Here is a 20,758-nt window from a genome sequence, read left to right as displayed (position 1 = left end):
CCCAAGGCGGGCCCGCTATTTACGGTTTTGCCCCTAATATGCTAAAGCTTCCTTTTTAAGCGATTTTTGAAAGAAATGTTTTAATTACCCTATTAATCGCTTAACGAATATTATTTTAAATATTCTGTTAAATTATTTTGACACTCGGAATGACTTCGGGAAATTTATTCTTCTGTAATTTATTATGATATCCGAAATACATTTATTATGATTCCGTCCGACTCCATTTGATTTGTTTGTCTTTGCTACGCTTCATCGAGTCTTTGAAAACACTTATGATATTTTTAAATTGCATTAGTCTCTCACTACTCCATTCGTGGATGTCCCAATGTTTCCCACACTGAGCCCGGGCCAGGATATGTTGTCAAGCGTAATTCTCTGCATTGTTCGCCGCGTCCCGGTGTGAGGGGGAAGGTATACGCGTACATGGGTTTGTGGAGTATGATGTGCCATGTCCGCCTACTCTGATCTGATCTGTTATGGCCATTTTGATATGACATTATATGATACGGGGCCATGCCCTTTTTTTTCTGATTCCTCTGTATTGTGGCACCAGTGTCGGGAGGGTGACCACGTTCTGTCTGCCGAGTCCCGTGGCAGGGATCGGTTATGATATGACATATGTTTCTGTACACATTCTGTCTGATTTGGAAATATGCATTTGACACTCTGGATTTTGTACCCATTTTCTGTAATCATTATGATTTGACTTCTGTGATTCCGCTTTACATATTCAGTACATATTTTGTACTGACCCCCTTTCTTCGGGGGCTGCGTTTTCATGCCGCGCAGGTACGGACGACAGGTTTGCTGATCCGCACGTTTAGGATCCCACTTCTGCTATTTTGGGGCGCTCTCTTCTACAGAGCCCATCTTTTGGTACAGTCTGTCACTGCTATCTGGATATGTACTTTGTTCAGGGTATGACGGGGCCCTGTCCCGTCTTATGATTATGATATGTTCTGTAGAGGTCTGTGGATACATCTGTGTGGGTTCTGTACACATGTTTGGGATGTTTTGTTTTATGATAGCCTTATCGGCTTCTGTGTGCCAAGTCTGCTCTTCTGCTAAATTCTGTAGCATCCACTAATGTTATTATTATATTATTATTCTGATAATATGCTAATTTGGGTATCGGGTACGTATAGGTGCCCAGCTAGGGCACTGGTCGCGGCCCACGGGGTTGGGTCGTGACAAAAGTGGTATCAGAGCAGTTCGTCCTCGGAATGTCCACAGACCGTGTCTAGTAGAGTCTTGTTTATCGGTGTGTTGTGCACCACACCTATAAATAGGAGGCTACAGGGCATTTAGGATACTACCCTTCTTTCTGTCTTAGATCGTGCGATAGAGCTGTGTTATCAGGATGACCCCTCCTTAACGAGTGGCTATATTTGCAGATATGCCTCCAAAAAAGGCAACAGCGGCCCAAAAGGCCAAGTCAGCAGCCTTGGGAGAGACTAGCCGGGTCCAGAGGATTACCAGGGCCCAGGCAAATATTGCTCCGGAGACTTTGCCCCAGACAGAGGGTTCGTCTACACCGCCACTCGTGGAGGAGATTGGGGCGGCCGTAGCTGCAGATCGGGGGGCGGCTCCACCGCCAGCTCCCGCAGTTCCAGTACCTGAGCCTCCAGCTCCACGGCCAGGCACTGAGGATCAGTCTATGAGGGAGGCAGTCCAGTTGCTGACTAGACTTGTGGCAGGGCAGGTTCAGGGGCATGGACTGGGAGGTGACCGGGCAGTCAGACGTGATAGTTCGAGAGCCCGTGAGTTTTTGACTTGTAACCCTCCAGAGTTCTTCGGGACAAAGCCCAAGGAGGATCCTGAGAAGTTTATCAGGAAGATGCGACGCACTCTAGATTTGATTAATGCTTCCGAGATAGAGTCAGTCGCGTTAGCTTCGTACCGGTTATATGATGTGGCGGCAAACTGGTACGAGTCCTGGGGGCTATCCAGGGGGGACGGCGCTCCTCCAGCAGTTTGGGGCGATTTTTCTCAGGCATTTCTTGGACATTTTCTGCCCCCAGAGTTGCGACGAGCCAGATCTGATAGATTCTTATTATTGAGGCAGAAGGGCAGCAGTGTCCGGGACTATAGTTTAGAGTTTGATTCCTTGGCCCGATATGCACCTACTGTGGTGGCTACTATGGCGGACCGGATGCACAGATATATTATGGGGCTGGATCGGTATTTTGTTGATAGCTGCTTAGTATTGGCTGCTCAGCCCGGTATGGACATTGCCCGTATCCAGGCCCATGCCCAGGGTATGGAGGATCGGGGCAGAGGAGGACACCAGCCTGACAGGGGCCAGGATCAGAGACAGCCCAAGAGGGCCAGATCATCTGGAGATTTTCGGGGCAGACAGCCCCAACAGCCGCAGCAGCTTAGCAGATTTTCATCTCAGCCAGCGCAGAGCGCGCCTTCCCAGCCTACAGGTCGTAGGTTCGAGAGCCCAGGGTATTCAGGAGCGGGCCAGAGCTCCAGGGTTTCAGGTTCACGGACAGATAGGGGTTCTGGTCAGATGAGGCCACCCAGGGTTCAGTGTTCTTTTTGCGGCAGATACCATACGGGAGAGTGCTACAGAGCCACCGGTGCATGCTTTTCTTGTGGTCGTCAGGGCCATTCTGTGAGAGATTGCTCGTATAAGGGTAGTTCGGGGTGGTGCAGTGCAGCCTACCGGATCAGTCGCTGGGTCTTCATCTTCGTCAGTGGCTATGCGCCCTACGGGGCAGGGTTTTCCAGCGCCAGCGGGTCGCGGCAGAGGCCGTGGTGGAGCTTCTGGTATTAGCGGTCCTTCGAACCGCATTTATGCTTTGGCCAGCCGCCAGGATCAGGAGGCATCTCCTAATGTCGTCACAGGTACTTTATTGGTCTTCTCTCGATCTGTGTATGTACTAATTGATCCAGGTTCGACTTTATCATATATTTCACCCCTTGTTGCCGGTAAAATTGGTATTATGTCTAAACCCATAGAGCCATTTGAGGTAGCCACACCGATAGAGGACTTTATTGTAGCGAAACAGGTTTATAAAGACTGTTCTGTGATTGTATGTGGCCGTGATACTAAGGCAGATCTGGTAGAGTTAGATATGACTGAATTTGATTTTATTATGGGTATGGACTGGCTAGCTTCCTGTTATGCTAATGTTGACTGCCAGAATAAGGTGGTTCGCTTCCAGTTTCCCGGGGAGCCAGTTTTAGATTGGGCTGGAAATACAGCATCGCCGAAAGGTAAGTTTATTTCATACCTTAAGGCAAAGAAAATGATTAGAAAGGGTTATATCTATCATTTGGTACGGGTGCAAGACTTGGACGCAGAGACGCCGACACTTCAGTCAGTCCCCGTGATTAATGAGTTTCCAGATGTTTTCCCCGACGAGCTTCCAGGTCTTCCTCCAGAGCGAGAGACAGACTTCTCTATTGACTTACTCCCAGACACTCAGCCTATCTCTATTCCTCCGTATAGAATGGCGCCTGCAGAGTTAAAGGAGTTGAAGGAGCAGCTAAAAGATTTGTTGGATAAGGGCTTCATCAGGCCCAGTACTTCGCCTTGGGGAGCCCCGGTATTATTAGTACTTCCCCTCATTTTCCTCACCTCTCCGCCGCACCCCCCCCCTTTCCCTTCTCCTTCTTCGTCTCTCCCTCCCACTATTTCCTGTTCCCCGCCACCCACGCCACTGCCGCTCCCACTTCCCTCTGTCCCCCACTCCATCTTGTCCCCCACGCTCCTCTCTCTCTTCCTTTCGAACGAAAACCCTAGCTCAAACCCAAGATCGCCCTATATATAATCGTTGTCCAAGTCAAGTATACGGGGGATTTTTGGGGTTCACGAAGTTACCTGAAGAAGTGGAGGATTTTTTTCGGATCGTTGAGAACCCCCCAAGAATGAGATCTTTGATTCATAAAATTTCCCCAAAACACAATTTGTTTTTACTCTCAGCAATTCCCTAGAAATTAGGTTTCAAATTCGAAAAATCGCAGAAATCCCCATAGATAATATTAATTCTTTTTCGCTGTATTGTTCGATATCAAGTCAAAATCCACATCATTTTGTTCTGTCTTGTCCTTAGCATCTGTCTAGATTCGAAGTGTATTCGAAGTATATTTGAAGTGTTCGAGGTTAGATCGAAACCTTCGCCTCGCTTCGCTGCACCCGAAGAAGGTAATCTTCCATCCCTTCTCTCTGTTTTACGTTCGTTGTTGGCCCTGTGGTATTTTGGTTTATTATCTCGTGATTCAAACATGTCAGTTTAGTTTTCGTTTTGGTAGTTAAAATGCTTGAATGTTCATGTTTTGATGTGATTTAATTTCCAGGCTGTTAGCTAGTTGAATCTGTCTATTCATGCTTTAACTCAGCATCAGATAATTCTAGTCTTATTATCATGATTGTATTCGTATGTTTCATGTGAGTATACTGAATGCTCAGGCCTTTGTATAAATGAAATACACATACCTTTTAGTTCTCTCATCCTTCCCTCTGAAAATAATGTAGCTGTGAGATTGAATATTTTGTCGAAAGTCCATAGTAATGGATCGAATATTTCTCATTCAGAAATAAGAAGCATCATTGTTTTTTGATAACTTATCTGTATATGGCTGGAACTGTCCCCCTAGTAGTATGTATTTATTCTTTTAGTTGCCTCTGTTCTTGGTAATGTCTTATGTGCTATCATAGCTTAAAAATACTCCTAGACAAGCATGAGTTTGATTATTGGTTCAACTGTGATCAGGCATATTTTCTTTAAGCCCAGGGTGTTACAAATTTATGTCAAATATGTGTTGTGTTCATAAATATATGCTTTCCCTGTTATGAGGTGGTTGAGTGCCCATTTCGCAATAACTCTAGGTGGTTTCGAATCTGCTAAATGGGAAAGTGGTTTAAGTTTTGTCTTTCATTTGCTTAATACATGGTTTTAAGTCGAGTTAATAACTGTTAAGCATATGTCGAATGAGTTTTTTATCTAATCATGAGCATATTTATAAGGTGATTAGTTTGAACACTAACTGATCATATGTTGGTTTAAATGTTTGCTAGCTCATTTGGATATTCAGTATGGTTCAATGTAATCATGGTCAGTTGTAGTTTTTTTGTTAGTTGTATCTGATCATGCACTATCTCGCTATTAGTTCAGTTGTTGGAATGGTTAATATCAATCTGCCATTTAATATGTTTAGCTCGTTTGTCTTAGCTTAATTATCATATTAGTCTTGTTGTGTTTCCTAGTTTAATCTGAGTTTTTCTTTTTGCTTCATAATTGAGCTATGTGTACAGATCAGTGCATTTGTTTGTACACTTCGGTTTAGCCTAGATCTATCTATGCCTAATTTAGCTAGTTTGCGAGTCTGTTCAGATTTCCTCCTTATTTAGTGTGATTGGTAGCTTGGTTGAGCATGTGTAGTCACTTATCCATAATCTGTTCTGTTGCTAGGAAATATTTGCTGGCATTACTTTGAATTCATGAGACTATCCCAGTGGTCCAAATAGCATTTGCAGTCATGTAAAAGTGTTAGGATCTGAATGTTAACGTTAATACATGGCTATGTACCTTTATTTGGTTAGATACTTTTTTTTATTATTAACTCACATCTGAGCATGATCCCTATCTTTAGGAATAATTATTGTATCAAGGGAAAAGGTTTGGCCCATCAAATTGAAAAGAAAAGAGCTCTAGAACTTACCTAAAAAGTTGAACATATACAGGACGCATGTTAGGCTATCAAAAAGGAGAAAGTATACATAGGATATATCTAAGTATACACATCATATACATAATTTGTTTTTGAATGAATATTCTGTGCGTTTGATCTTATTCATTCGATTATTTGTCTAACTCGTAGAATTAATTGTCTAGTCCACTTCCCACGGCCAAAGCCCAACGAAACAACATTTTTCTTTCGTTCCAGCCCTGTCCGTAGCCCATTCTAAAGGATAAGAGCAGTTCTGGGCCGAAGCCCAGTAGCCCATAAATTACAGCAGGCCAATCCACAGCAATACCAAAAAAGACTACTGGGCCGAAGCCCAACAGCCGAGAGATCCAACAGCCCCCAAAATGGGCTGGGTCCATTTAATTTGCACTTTCTTATTTCATTATCATTTGATGTGTATTATGTGACTAACTTTTTATTGTTGTTCTACTTTTAGTTAGATGAATTCGGTATAATTAGTGGCTTAGTTTAGTATAATGGGTAGTCAGTTAAAGAGGACTAACAATTAATTCTACGAGTTATTCTTTTCTTTTCATGTTAAAACTATTTACAAAATCTAATATTTATTTGGAATAATTGATTTGCAAAATGTCATGACTATGTATTTTTAGTAAAATAAATCATATCTTACTTCTTGTTATCTTAATTTCAAAATACCATTAATACGCAAAAATACAAATTCGAGCACATTTCATAAATAAAAAAAACTCTTTTCCTTTTGAATCCTATTTATAAGCTTAGATTTTTTTACATTGCTATGATCAAATAATACGATTTATTCAAAGTTCAAACTGCTAAATCTCTTCTCAACAGCTATTATTTACGGGCAAATTATCATATTTTACATAAATCTTATATTAAACAGCATTTTATTTTAAAGTTTAGCTACATTTATAAGTCTTCTTTAAATGACATTCTTTATCCTAACAATGCTTATAAGTTTTTTATGTCATGCAAATTATCACATTTCCTATAAATCTTATTAAATATTATCTTTCATTTAAGGCTTCATCAATATTTTCAAGTCCTATTTAAAATTTTAAAATCTTCTCTTACACACGTTACTATGTTTCTCTACGAGTATTATTTTATACATTACCATTATACTTTCGTCTAAAAACCTTAACAAGATTCATAAATCGTATTTTCGAAAAATGGCATTCAAAGTCTCTGTTATATAGATTATTATATTTTCTGTAAATCTTATTTTTTTACTAACATTATTTTCTTTTAAAACTCTAGCAATATCAAAAAAATATTTTTTTTTTCTAAATTTTAAGCATTTTTATTTAACTTAATTAATTAACCTAAGTTGGTCGGATAACCGTAAGTTAACGGATTCTAAAAGATGCCTAACCCCTTCCCTTTAGGATAATATAGAGCCCTTACCTAGAATCACATTGGTTAAACAGACTATTAATTGAGGTTTAGTCTTAACTTTGCCTTAGTTAACCTCTAGGTGTCTTAATTCACCGTTAAATTAATTAGGTGGCGACTCCTCAAAACAAAATAAACGGGAATCACCAATACGTCATACTCCTAATTTTGATCCGGGTTAAAATGGGGTGTGACAAGGTAAAGAAAAGGAATCCTTCGGGCATGCTTTGTTCAAATCTTTATAATCTACGCACATTCTGAATTTATTACCTTTATTAGGTACGATACTATGTTAGCTAACCAGTTCGGATATTTAACTTCCCGGATGGAGCCTATTTTTAGAAGCTTTGTTACCTCCTCCTTGATGAATTTATGTTTGACCTCGGCCATTGGTCTTCTTTTCTGCTTCGCTGGAGTGAAACTCTGATCAAGCCTCAACTTGTGTGTCGTCACCTCCGGTGGAATACCTGTCATGTATAAATGGGACGATGCAAAATAATCGACACTAGCTTGAAGGAATTCAATTAACTTACGCCTGAGCTTTGGGGTCAACCCCGTGCCCAGGTATACGTTTCTATCGGGTAAATGAACTAACACGATAACTTGTTCCAATTCTTCCACAGTTGATTTGGTTGCGTCCGATTCATCTAGTTGCACGAACGATCTTGGAACGCCGGAGTCATCTGCATCGAAGTCCATCTTCTCTTTGTCTCCAAGTCTGGCTGGGTCCGAATCCTGTGATTGCTATTCGGTGCCTTTTCCTCTGTTCGAATCTTCAGCACCGGCGAGTGCAGGTGATCTTTGTGCTGGGGTTGCTTCTTCAACCGCAAACATTTCCTTTGCTGCCGGTTGTTCTCCATGGACTATTTTTAATTTCTCGGGGTCGGGAATGTTAGCATCTGATGTAAAGTTGAGGGCACTGCCCTCATGTTATGTACCTATAGTCTGCCAAATAATGAGTTGTACCTTATATCACCATCAACGACGTAAAATTTGGTATGTCGAATAATCCCGGCGGTGTTCACCGGCAGAGTAATTTTCCCTTTGTAGTTTCACATGCCATGTTGAACCCATTTAGGACACGAGCTGCCGGTACTATTTGGTCCAACTGACCGAGCTGCTCCACTACTTTCTAACGAATAATGTTAGCCAAATTACCTGGGTCAATTAAAATATGTTTAACCTGAGATTTATTTATAAGGATAGAGATTACCAAGGCATCATTGTGAGGTTGAATAATGCCCTCCGCGTCTTCATCGCTGAAGAAAATGAATCCCTCCTGTGCATAATCTCTGGTTCTCTTTTCCCGAGTGATCGAGACTTTTGTTTTCTTCATTGTTGGACCTTGAGGAATTTCCACTCCTCCAATAATCATGTTGATCACGTGCAGGGGTTCCGCCGATTCCACTTTCTTATTTGCTTCCCTATTTTTGTAATGACCCTTTGCTCGGTCACTCAAGAATTCATGTAAGTATCCGTTCTTCAATAATCGAGCGATTTCATCCCTTAGTTGTCGGCAGTCCTCGGTTCGGTGGCCATGAGTCGCGTGGTAGTCATACACCGCGTTCGGATCCCGTTGGACAGGGTCGGTTCGAAGTGGTCTCGGCCATTTCGCATCCTTAATGTGTCCAATAGCAGAAACAATGGCAGCGGCATCGACGTTGAAGTGGTACTCGGATAACCTTGGGCTCTCTTCAGTGTCAGATGTCCCAACAGGGTTATTCTTGAATTGCAAAGCCCTGCTCACTGAGCTGCGATGATTTCGCCTGTCATTTCTTACCAAATTATGGTTGTAGCAAGTTCTTTCTCTATCCGTCCTAAGGTTGGGTCTATCGGAGTGGCCGTATGGTTGATATCGGTCCTTCGATGGTTTCGACTCTGTTTCCGTCACCCTTTTAAATCTCTCCATATTTTTGTTTCGGCTTGCCGAACCTGGGGGAAGCTAGAGCTGATCATCTTCCACTCAAATTTTGGACTCGTACCTGTTGTGGACATCAGCCCCTGTCACTGCTTTATACTCCAAGAAATTCTCCTTTAGTTTGAACGAGGCGACAGAGCTACAAGAATTGAGTCCCTTAGTGAAAGCTTGGGCTACCCACCTATCTGGAACTGGGGGTAATAACATTCTTTGCTTCTGAAACCTTGTCACGAATTCTCGGAGTAATTCGTTATCCTTTTGGGCTATTCTAAATATGTCAGCCTTCCTCACTTGGATCTTTCGAGCCCCAACATGAGCCTTCACAAAAGCATCTGCAAGCATTTCAAAAGAGTTAATAGAGTGTTCGGGTAGCATACTATACCATGTCATCGCCCCTTTGGATAACATCTCGTCGAACTTCTTCAACAACATCGACTCAACTTTGTCTTCTTCAAGATCATTTCCATTTGTGGCGCAGGTATCAGAAGTCACGTGTTCTTGCAGATCCGTTGTTCCATCATACTTAGGGATATCCGACATCGTAAACCTCTTCGGGATTAACTTCGGGGCAACACTCGGCGGGAAAGGCCTCCGAATGTAACGTTTGGAATCCAGCCCGGATATAATTGGTGGGGCTCCGGGGATCTGGTCCACTCGAGAGTTGTAATTTTCTACCTTCTTCTTATTGGTGTCGATCTGTTTGGCCAGTGCCTCAAGCATTTCCCGGACCTCGGATGACCCGTTGGAACCTGACCCGATAGAACCTGACCTGTTAGAACCTGAACCGTTAGAACATGACCCGTTGCAATTGTTAGTTTCTCTATCTCCCCCATGGGCCGGCTCATTAATTTGGTTCGGCCCTGCTATTCTTGTGCCGTTGTTCTTCTTTTGGAGTTCGACTATAGCCGCTTGTTGTTCCTGCAACATATTAAAAATCAAACGTAAGTTAACTTCTTCCCCCGCATCACCGGGTGCCTTTCTGTCACAACCCAACTAAGGGCCATGACTGGTACCCGGAGCTGGCTACCGAATACCGCCTATCATACTGACTTTAATACTCAACTTAGGCACACATTAGCTTCAAGGCTTGACTTATAATAATCTGCTCATGAATTACTTCCAAAACACACACACACACACACACACACACATATATATATTGTACACATAAATATATACGTAGGCCCTCATGGATATCAAAATGATATACACTAAGTTGTCACCTATTAGCTATAACCCACACACATGTATCTACGAGCCTCTAACTGAAGTGCTGAACATAAGGACGCGACAAGACCCCTTCATACCCGAATATATACACAAAAGAATGCATCAAAACTGCACCTCCGGAATAAAGGGGTGCTCTTGTGTGTCAGCTGAATATGCTCCTAAGGATCTGGGTCATCCCTCTGTCTACCTGTGGGCATGAACACAACGTCCAAAAAGAAAGGATGTCAGTACGAACAATGTACTGAGTATGTAAGGCATATATGATAACATGGCAAGGAATACAGAAACATAAGAAAAGTAGCAACTGTGACTGCTTGCCTCTGGAGGCGGATCATGCATGCTCACTTATATCATAATCAACATCATGTCATGTATGGATACACATATATATAAACTGTCTGAATCATATATCATCAGTATCCCACGTCCGGGACAAGTATCTCAAGCCGCCTACTAGTGGTGCTGCCTATGCTATGTAGACACGGTGTACAAGCCGCCCGCCTTAGCGGTGCTTCCCGGCCCTCTAGGCACGGTGTAATCATCCTAATATACTCAACATGAAACATGCATAGTGGTACAAGTGGAAGATGTAACTCTATCGGAGTGACGTAGGGTCGGTATCCTCCGATTTCATTATGGAATTTGAAAAGACATAGAAAGATAGAGTGTCACGACCCAGCCCCGTGGGCCGCGACTGGCACCCTACCTGGGTACCCAGACCGAATCGCACATTCATTTGCAAATCCAAACTTATTTCGTAATTTTTCAAAATCATGCCGAACATAATTTATATCAAAATATGTCTTAAGCGGTCGTGCCAAATCAAAATATCATATCAAATACAAACGAAGCGGCGGAGTAGACATCGCCGGCCAAAAGTGCAAACATAAGCACAAGGGCCATTTGGGGCCAGCATAACAAACAGACCGCCTTAAGACCAGATAACGGAATCAGACAAACATACATAGGACCCTCGCCCCACATATATGACTACAGGCCTTTACGAACTAAAAACAAAGACATATGGCGAGACAGGGCCCCGCCGTACCCAAATAGTCAAATATACCGAATATATACAAAGCAAAAAGAGTCTGTACCAAAAGTGGACTCCGGATCAAATAGGAGTACTCCGGAATAGCAAGAAGTGAAGCCTACTGCGGAGGATCACCGATATCTGCACCTGCGGGCATAAAACGCAGCCCCCGAAGAAAGGGGGTCAGTACGAAATATGTACTGAGTATGTAAAGCACGGAGTACAGAAATATGGATCAAAACCGATAGCAAATCAAATGTCAAAGTGGAGTGCAAATGGGTAGGTCAAAATCTATATCGAAATCATATACGTATACATAATGCAATGAAATCATGCAAACGCTTAGGAACATGGTCGCCACTCCGACGCTGGCGCCACACACAGCATAACACCAGAAGGTTTCAAATCTCCGTACATCCCCGAACACAAGCATAATCATAGGTGAGCGTATCGCATCACGAGCCATATCACAGCATAACTCCAAACGGAACCCGGCCCTATGGCGAAGCCTCGGGAACCGTAACACAGCATACGGCCGAATTGTCATAAGGCGCACGAATCAAAACCGGCCCGGGAACCGGTGAACGAAGTCATAATAAGGCACGAGCGGAGTCGTGAGCAAACAAATGCAAATCGTATTCCAAAATAGTGTTTCAAAACAAAGTAAACTCATAAATCATATCCTATTACAAAATGGTCGAATACTTAGTCGACATAAGGTTTCATTTTGCAAAACGATTCCAAAACGGTCCATATAGTTCAAAACCTGGATTAGTGCATCGAATAGTCCAAACATACCCCGTGGAAGGATGTTCCAAAGATCAGAAGTGGTACGTTCAACTCTATTCTCAAAGATGGCCCGAAGGGCAAATCGGGCATTTTGGGGTAGCGGACCCACCTCGAGTCGAAGTGAGGTGGCGAACATATTTTTACGAGCAGTAATATGCCAAGGGTCATACATAATCATTTCTAGGTTACCCGATCACATTTCGATAGGTTTCGGACGAATAATGGCATTCTAGCCAAAAGGGAGCCTTTAGGCTTCAATCGAATTGAATGAATAGTAACTTTCCTGTGGATCGGGTTTCGAGGAGCAGAAATGCTCCGGGAGGTCTCATATTCAACTAACACACTAAGATATGCCAAATAAAGGATTGGGAAGCTTTACATACCTCACAGACGTCGTATGCTCTTCCAAAAGTCCAGTCCCGTTTCGTCAAAAATCTGCAAATGGTCAAAGTTACCAATTGAGATTCTTAGGCTTAAAAATGCCTTTAACTCCAATTTTGCCTACCGAAATTTCGGCAGCATTTCCCCTATAAATCTAACATCCCCGAGGCTTAGCTCGGCTCAAAATACATCAATCACAACAGCCCACACGTCAACAAACAACACAAACAACAATCAAGCCATTCTAGCTTCAAAATTCTACTTTGTTATCTAAGTTGGCAACTTTCATTCAAACTTTCAAAATTCCAATTCTATATCTACCTATTTGTATTCATTCCCACATTCAAACTTATACAACCACATTCTCATTACAATTCAAACCATACACGAAATTGCACCAAAATCCATTAGTTCCATAATTCTTCAAAACATTAAAATTCACGACGAACATTCTAACTAACGTCGTTTCAATCCGAATTCGTCAACATCGATATAGATTCATATATAAAGTCTATAGCACCCCAAAATATACATTGATATACATAAGAATACCAAGGATATACACTTTCCGATAATATCCGAATTCGTTTTCCACCGCCAATTTAATTCAACAATCAATCAATTACGATCTAAGGGTCACAACAACACATTATGCCAACTTAAACAAGATCAATTCAAACCATTTCTTTCCTTCCATAACTCACGGCCAAACACACTACACACACACACCCACGACTTTCTATTTACGTTAAAATTACGGGATCTCCATCTACTTCCAATGCTTAACACATTCACATCAATTCTACAACATAAAAGGGGCAAAATTCTTACCTTTCCTTGAAAACCCGACTTGTCGAAAACGTCGTCCTCGTGCCAAACTATTTATACCACGTCGGAGAGCGTCTTGAGTACTTCACAAATATGTAGCAACCAAGATTTTTGGATTACACACAAGCTTGGAATTTTTCTCTTCTTTTCCCTTTTCACTTCGGCCGAACCCCTTTTTTTGGTGAGTTCTTGATTTATGATTTGTTTCTTGGATATTTCTAAGTGTTCACTAGTATATATCCTTTTAGGGGTCATGTGCATAGCACATGACCCTTTTAAAATGGCTTGGGCCTAAAGACATGGCCGACCCCCTTTATTCTTTTTGGGCTTCATTTGAGTTGTAATTTCTTTGGCCCAATTCTTGAAATGCCCCGATTTGTAATTCCCGAAACTAATTTACGAAGTTCCAAATTTATCCTCGGCCTTCCCCGAGGTCTTAGCATTTAAAGATTTCACAACCAACATAGTCATATTCGCAAAAATTAAATCATTTCCTTTTTAACACACAAATCGCAATTATTTCTCGATTTCCAATTATACGAAAACACGGGACATAACATTCTCCCCCCCTTAAGAACATTCGTCCCCGAATGTTAGATTAATCTTATAAGGTCTTATGATCAAGGCAGGAGTGTCCCTTTTTAATAATGACATACATAATTTATTTTATCAATCAACACAACAAACTGAAAAAAGAAATTAGATTACCTGTGGATGTCGGAAACAAGTGGGGATATTTCTTCTTCATCTCGTCCTCTGCCTCCCAAGTCATCTCCTCCCGATTATTGTTGCGCCACAGGACTTTGACGGAGGGCACCTCTTTAGTGCGTAGTCTCCGCACCTGTCGATCCAGAATAGATATAGGCTGCTCGTCATAAGATAACTGCTCCGTCACCTGGAGATCATCTACTGGGAATATCCTGGCAGGATCACCAATACATTTCCGCAACATAGACACATGAAACACCGGGTGTACGGCCTCCAAGTCGGATGGTAAGTCTAGCTCATAGGCGACCTCGCCTATCTTTCGCACGATCTGATACGGCCCAATGTACCGGGGGCTCAACTTACCCTTTCTACCGAATCTCATGACACCCTTCATGGGCGACACCTTCAGGAATACCCAGTCGCCAATCCGAAACTCTAACGGTCGACGTCGTCTATCTGCATAAGCTTTCTGTCGACTCTGAGCAGCCAATAATCGTTCTCGAATAAGCTTTACCTTATCTACAGCCTCCTGGATCACGTCTGGGCCAATCAACTTAGTCTCGCCCACGTCAAACCAGCCAATAGGAGACCTGCATCTCCTGCCATAAAGGGCTTCGTACGGAGCCATCTGGATGCTGGAGTGATAACTGTTATTATAGGCAAACTCAATAAGCGGCAAATGATCATCCCAGCTGCCCCTGAAATCAATAACGCAGGCCCGCAACATATCTTCGAGCGTCTGAATAGTGCGCTCGGCCTGCCCGTCGGACTGGGGGTGAAAAGCTGTACTGAGACTCACCTGAGTCCCTAGTCCCTCCTGAAATGACCTCCAGAAATTTGCTGTAAACTGGGTACCTCGGTCAGTAATAATAGATATAGGGACTCCGTGAAGTCTGACTATCTCTCTGATATACAACCTGGCATAGTCCTCAGCCGAATAAGTAGTCCGAACCGGAAGGAAATGGGCTGATTTCGTCAGCCTGTCAACAACAACCCAGATAGAGTCGTACCTGCGTGGAGTGCGCGGTAATCCAACAACAAAATCCATATTAATCATCTCCCATTTCCAGGCTGGAATTTCCATCTCCTGTAATAATCCACCGGGCTTCTGATGCTCGATCTTAACTTGCTGGCAGTTCGGGCACTGACTAACAAACTCAGCAATATCTTTCTTCATGCCGTCCCACCAATACAAACACATGAGGTCCCGATACATTTTAGTGGAACCAGGATGAACAGAATACCGTGCATTATGGGCCTCGCCCATAATCTGCCGCCGTAAGCCCGCAACGTCCGGTACACAGAATCTGCCGTCATATAATAATACTCCGTCAGGCGAGATCTCAAACTGAGTCTTTGCTTTATTAAGGGCCACATCTCTGTACTGAATCAAAAGAGGATCCTCAAACTGGCGCTGCTTTACCTCCTGAATAATAGATGACTCAGCAACTGGACGGACAGAAATCCCAGAATCTCCAGAATCCACCAAACGGACTCCGAGGCTGGCCAGCTGATGAATATCACGAACCAAATCTCTCTTATCAGATGGAACATCAGCCAGACTGCCCACGGACTTGCGGCTAAGCGCGTTAGCTACCACATTGGCTTTCCCCGGATGGTACAGAATATCAACGTCGTAATCCTTTAGTAACTCAAGCCATCTCCGCTGCCGCAAATTTAGTTCCTTCTGTCTGAAAATATACTGGAGACTCTTATGGTCCGTATAGATATCAACATGGACCCCATATAAATAATGCCGCCAAATCTTCAGAGCATGAATCACCGCGGCCAACTCAAGAACATGAGTGGGATAGTTTTTCTCGTGCGGTCTGAGCTGCCGGGAAGCATAGGCTATGACTCGACCGTGCTGCATCAATACACATCCTATCCCAATACCAGAGGCGTCACAATAGACAACATACCCGTCAGATCCCTCTGGAAGAGCCAAAACTGGTGCTGTAATCAATCTCTCCTTCAGCATCTGAAAGCTGCGCTCGCAAGCATCTGTCCACTGGAATTTTGCTGCTTTCTGGGTAAGCCTCGTCAGTGGTGCTGAAATAGAAGAGAAATCCTCCACGAACCTGCGGTAATACCCAGCCAATCCAAGAAAACTACGCACCTCTGTCGGTGTAGTAGGCCTGGGCCAATTCTGCACAGCCTCAACCTTCTGCGTGTCAACCCGAATACCATCTGCGCCGACAATATGGCCCAAGAATGCCACAGAAGTCAACCAGAACTCACACTTAGAGAATTTAGCATATAACTTCTGCTGACGGAGGATGCCCAGTACCGTCCTCAAATGATCTGAATGCTCCTCGACTGATCGCGAGTAAATCAGGATATCATCAATAAACACAATAACAAACATATCCAGGAAAGGCCGAAATACCCGGTTCATCAGATCCATAAATACTGCTGGAGCATTAGTCAGCCCGAAAGACATAACTCTGAACTCATAATGCCCGTACCGAGTCCTGAAAGCAGTCTTCGGGATATCTGACTCCCGTACTCGCACCTGATGATAACCAGAACGCAGATCTATCTTTGAAAAGTGCCTAGCACCCTGCAGCTGGTCAAACAAGTCATCGATCCGGGGAAGGGGATATTTATTCTTAATAGTCACCTTATTCAGCTGCCGGTAGTCGATACACATCCGCAACGACCCGTCTTTCTTTCTGACAAACAATACCGGCGCTCCCCAGGGTGATGTGCTGGGCCTGATAAAACCCTTATCCAGCAAATCTTTCAGCTGCTCCTTCAACTCCTTCAACTCAGCCGGTGCCATCCTGTACGGAGGAATAGATATAGGCTGCGTATCCGGCATCAACTCTATAGAAAAATCAATCTCCCGCTCAGGCGGAAGGCCAGGAAGCTCATCAGGAAAAACATCTGGAAACTCACTGACGACCGGGAAAGACTGAAGGGTAGGTACCTCCGCGGCAGTATCATGCACACGAACCAAATGATAGATATAACCCTTCTGAATCATCTTCTTAGCCTTGAGGTATGAAATAAACTTACCCCTCGGCGATGCTGTAGATCCGAACCACTCTATGACTGGTTCCCCTGGAAACTGAAAACGGACTACCTTTTTCTGGCAGTCGACATTAGCATAACAGGAAGACAACCAGTCCATGCCCATAATGATGTCAAACTCAAGCATGTCTAACTCTATCAAATCAGCCTTAGTGTTACGGTCATAAATGGTCGAAGAACAATCTCTATAGATCTGTCTCGCTACAATAAAATCCCCAACTGGCGTAGCTACCTCAAATGGTTCTATAGGCTCAGACACTATCCCAATCTTACTAGCAACGAGCGGGGAAATATATGATAAAGTAGAGCCAGGGTCAATCAATGCATATACAGATCTGGAGAAAACCAGCAATGTACCTGTGACGACGTTTGCCGAAGCCTCCTGATCCTGGCGGCTGGCCAAAGCATATATGCGGTTCGAGGGACCGCTAGAACCTGAAGTGCCACCGCGGCCTCGACCGCGTCCTGCCGGTACTGAAATACCTCGCCCTCCAGGGCGTGCAACTGATGGAGCAGACGAAGAACCGGCGGCTGACCCTGTCTGCTGAGCAGCACTACCAGAACCGCTAGCCAATGGACAATCTCTCATAAAGTGGCCCTGACCGCCACAAGAAAAACAAGCTCCCGTCGCTCGGTAACACTCCCCGGGATGTGACTTCCCGCAATGAGGACAACGGGGCCTGGGTGGTCTGGCCTGGCTGGGACCCCTGGGTACCTGTGAACCTGCTACTCTGGAGCTCTGACCGGCCCCAGACGGTCCTGTACTATCGAATCTCCGGCTGCCTGACTGAGTACTCCGGCCGGACGAAGGAAAATGCCTATCTGACTGCTGCTGCTGAGGCTGTCCGCCTCGAGAATCTCCAGAATAACCTGCGGACCTAGCCCTCTTGGGCGGCCTCCTATCTCGATCTCTGCCAGCAGGATCAGACCTGCGACGGTCCTCCATACCCATCGCATAGGCCTGAAGTCGGGCAATGTCCATGTCTGCCTGCAATGACACTGCCATACAGCTATCAACCAAATACCGGTCCAATCCCATAACATATCTGTGCATCCGATCGGACATATCTGCTACCACGGCCGGTGCATATCGGGCCAGAGAATCAAACTCAAGGTTATACTCGCGAACACTCCGACCCCTCTGCTGCAGACGTAAGAATCGATCAGCCCGTGCCCGCCGTAACTCTGGTGGCAAAAAGTGGCGGGTGAATGCTGTCACAAACTGATCCCAAGTGGCTGGAGGGGCACCCTCTCCTCTAGACAGCTCCCAAGTCTCGTACCAGTGGGTAGCCACATCTCGAAGCCGGTGCGAAGCCAGCTCAACTGACTCGGTCTCTGAAGCCCTGACCAAGTCCAGTGAGCGTCGCATCCCCCGAATAAAGTCGTGGGGGTCCTCGTCGGGCTTAGACCCGAAGAACTCTGGAGGGCCACATAGCAAAAACTCCCGAACTCTCAGGCTGTCCCGCCTGTCATCATCATCGTCGCCCCTCCGCCCGCGCCTGCGAGCCTGTCCTGCTACCAGTGTAGTCAACAGCTGTACAGCCTCCCTCAGGGTCCTATCCTCCGCCCCTGGCTGAGGGGCTGGAGTCTCAGGTGCGGGTACACGGACCTCTGGAGCTGCTGAAGGTCCTGCTCCAGGCTGTACTAGTGGGGGTGTAGCAGACCCCTCAAAATGAGGCACATCCTCAGGCAAAACATAGACACGAGCCCGGGTAGCTTGCTGTGCCTGGCTAGTCTCTCCAATCCTCGCCTTGCCCTTCTGGGCCGCCGTTGCCTTCTTCGGAGGCATCACTGCAAACACGAAGGCGAGTCAGATCAAAATCATCCTAATAGCACAGCTCTATCGCACGATCTAAGATTACAAAGAAAGTAACATCCTAAATGCCCTGTAGCTTCCCGTTTATAGATGTGGTGCACAACACATCGATAAACAAGACTCTACGAGACACGGCCTGTAGACATTCCGAGGACAAACCGCTCTGATACCACTTTTGTCACGACCCAGCCCCGTGGGCCGCGACTGGCACCCTACCTGGGTACCCAGACCGAATCGCACATTCATTTGCAAATCCAAACTTATTTCGTAATTTTTCAAAATCATGCCGAACATAATTTATATCAAAATATGTCTTAAGCGGTCGTGCCAAATCAAAATATCATATCAAATACAAACGAAGCGGCGGAGTAGACATCGCCGGCCAAAAGTGCAAACATAAGCATAAGGGCCATTTGGGGCCAGCATAACAAACAGACCGCCTTAAGACCAGATAACGGAATCAGACAAACATACATAGGACCCTCGCCCCACATATATGACTACAGGCCTTTACGAACTCAAAACAAAGACATATGGCGAGACAGGGCCCCGCCGTACCCAAATAGTCAAATATACCGAATATATACAAAGCAAAAAGAGTCTGTACCAAAAGTGGACTCCGGATCAAATAGGAGTACTCCGGAATAGCAAGAAGTGAAGCCTACTGCGGAGGATCACCGATATCTGCACCTGCGGGCATAAAACGCAGCCCCCGAAGAAAGGGGGTCAGTACGAAATATGTACTGAGTATGTAAAGCACGGAGTACAGAAATATGGATCAAAACCGATAGCAAATCAAATGTCAAAGTGGAGTGCAAATGGGTAGGTCAAAATCTATATCGAAATCATATACGTATACATAATGCAATGAAATCATGCAAACGCTTAGGAACGTGGTCGCCACTCCGACGCTGGCGCCACACACAGCATAACACCAGAAGGTTTCAAATCTCCGTACATCCCCGAACACAAGCATAATCATAGGTGAGCGTATCGCATCACGAGCCATATCACAGCATAACTCCAAACGGAACCCGGCCCTATGGCGAAGCCTCGGGAACCGTAACACAGCATACGGCCGAATTGTCATAGGGCGCACGAATCAAAACCGGCCCGGGAACCGGTGAACGAAGTCATAATAAGGCACGAGCGGAGTCGTGAGCAAACAAATGCAAATCGTATTACAAAATAGTGTTTCAAAACAAAGTAAACTCATAAATCATATCCTATTACAAAATGGTCGAATACTTAGTCGACATAAGGTTTCATTTTGCAAAACGATTCCAAAACGGTCCATATAGTTCAAAACCTGGATTAGTGCATCGAATAGTCCAAACATACCCCGTGGAAGGATGTTCCAAAGATCAGAAGTGGTACGTTCAACTCTATTCTCAAAGATGGCCCGAAGGGCAAATCGGGCATTTTGGGGTAGCGGACCCACCTCGAGTCGAAGTGAGGTGGCGAACATATTTTTACGAGCAGTAATATGCCAAGGGTCATACATAATCATTTCTAGGTTACCCGACCACATTTCGATAGGTTTCGGACGAATAATGGCATTCTAGCCAAAAGGGAGCCTTTAGGCTTCAATCGAATTGAATGAATAGTAACTTTCCTGTGGATCGGGTTTCGAGGAGCAGAAATGCTCCGGGAGGTCTCATATTCAACTAACACACTAAGATATGCCAAATAAAGGATTGGGAAGCTTTACATACCTCACAGACGTCGTATGCTCTTCCAAAAGTCCAGTCCCGTTTCGTCAAAAATCTGCAAATGGTCAAAGTTACCAATTGAGATTCTTAGGCTTAAAAAAGCCTTTAACTGCAATTTTGCCTACCGAAATTTCGGCAGTATTTCCCCTATAAATCTAACATCCCCGAGGCTTAGCTCGGCTCAAAATACATCAATCACAGCAGCCCACACGTCAACAAACAACACA

At 44.4% G+C, this 20,758-nt stretch overlaps 1 protein-coding gene across 1 annotated transcript in view; it reads right to left on the bottom strand.

Annotated features, from left to right (window-relative positions):
* Positions 1 to 8,212: 8,212 nt before the first annotated feature.
* The window catches only part of LOC132611917 (uncharacterized), a 28,630-nt gene continuing 16,084 nt past the window's right edge, over positions 8,213 to 20,758 (bottom strand). Inside the window, exons 2-3 of the mRNA XM_060326273.1 lie at positions 9,063 to 9,916; positions 8,213 to 8,846 (exon numbers count right to left, since the gene is read on the bottom strand). Of these exons, the coding sequence (XP_060182256.1) occupies positions 8,213 to 8,846; positions 9,063 to 9,916 (1,488 nt within the window). The remainder of the gene's footprint in view (positions 8,847 to 9,062; positions 9,917 to 20,758) is intronic.

This window comes from Lycium barbarum, chromosome 9 (genome assembly GCF_019175385.1).
Source record: "Lycium barbarum isolate Lr01 chromosome 9, ASM1917538v2, whole genome shotgun sequence".
Taxonomy (NCBI): Eukaryota; Viridiplantae; Streptophyta; class Magnoliopsida; order Solanales; family Solanaceae; genus Lycium; species Lycium barbarum.
This window is presented reverse-complemented; position numbering and strand designations above follow the sequence as displayed.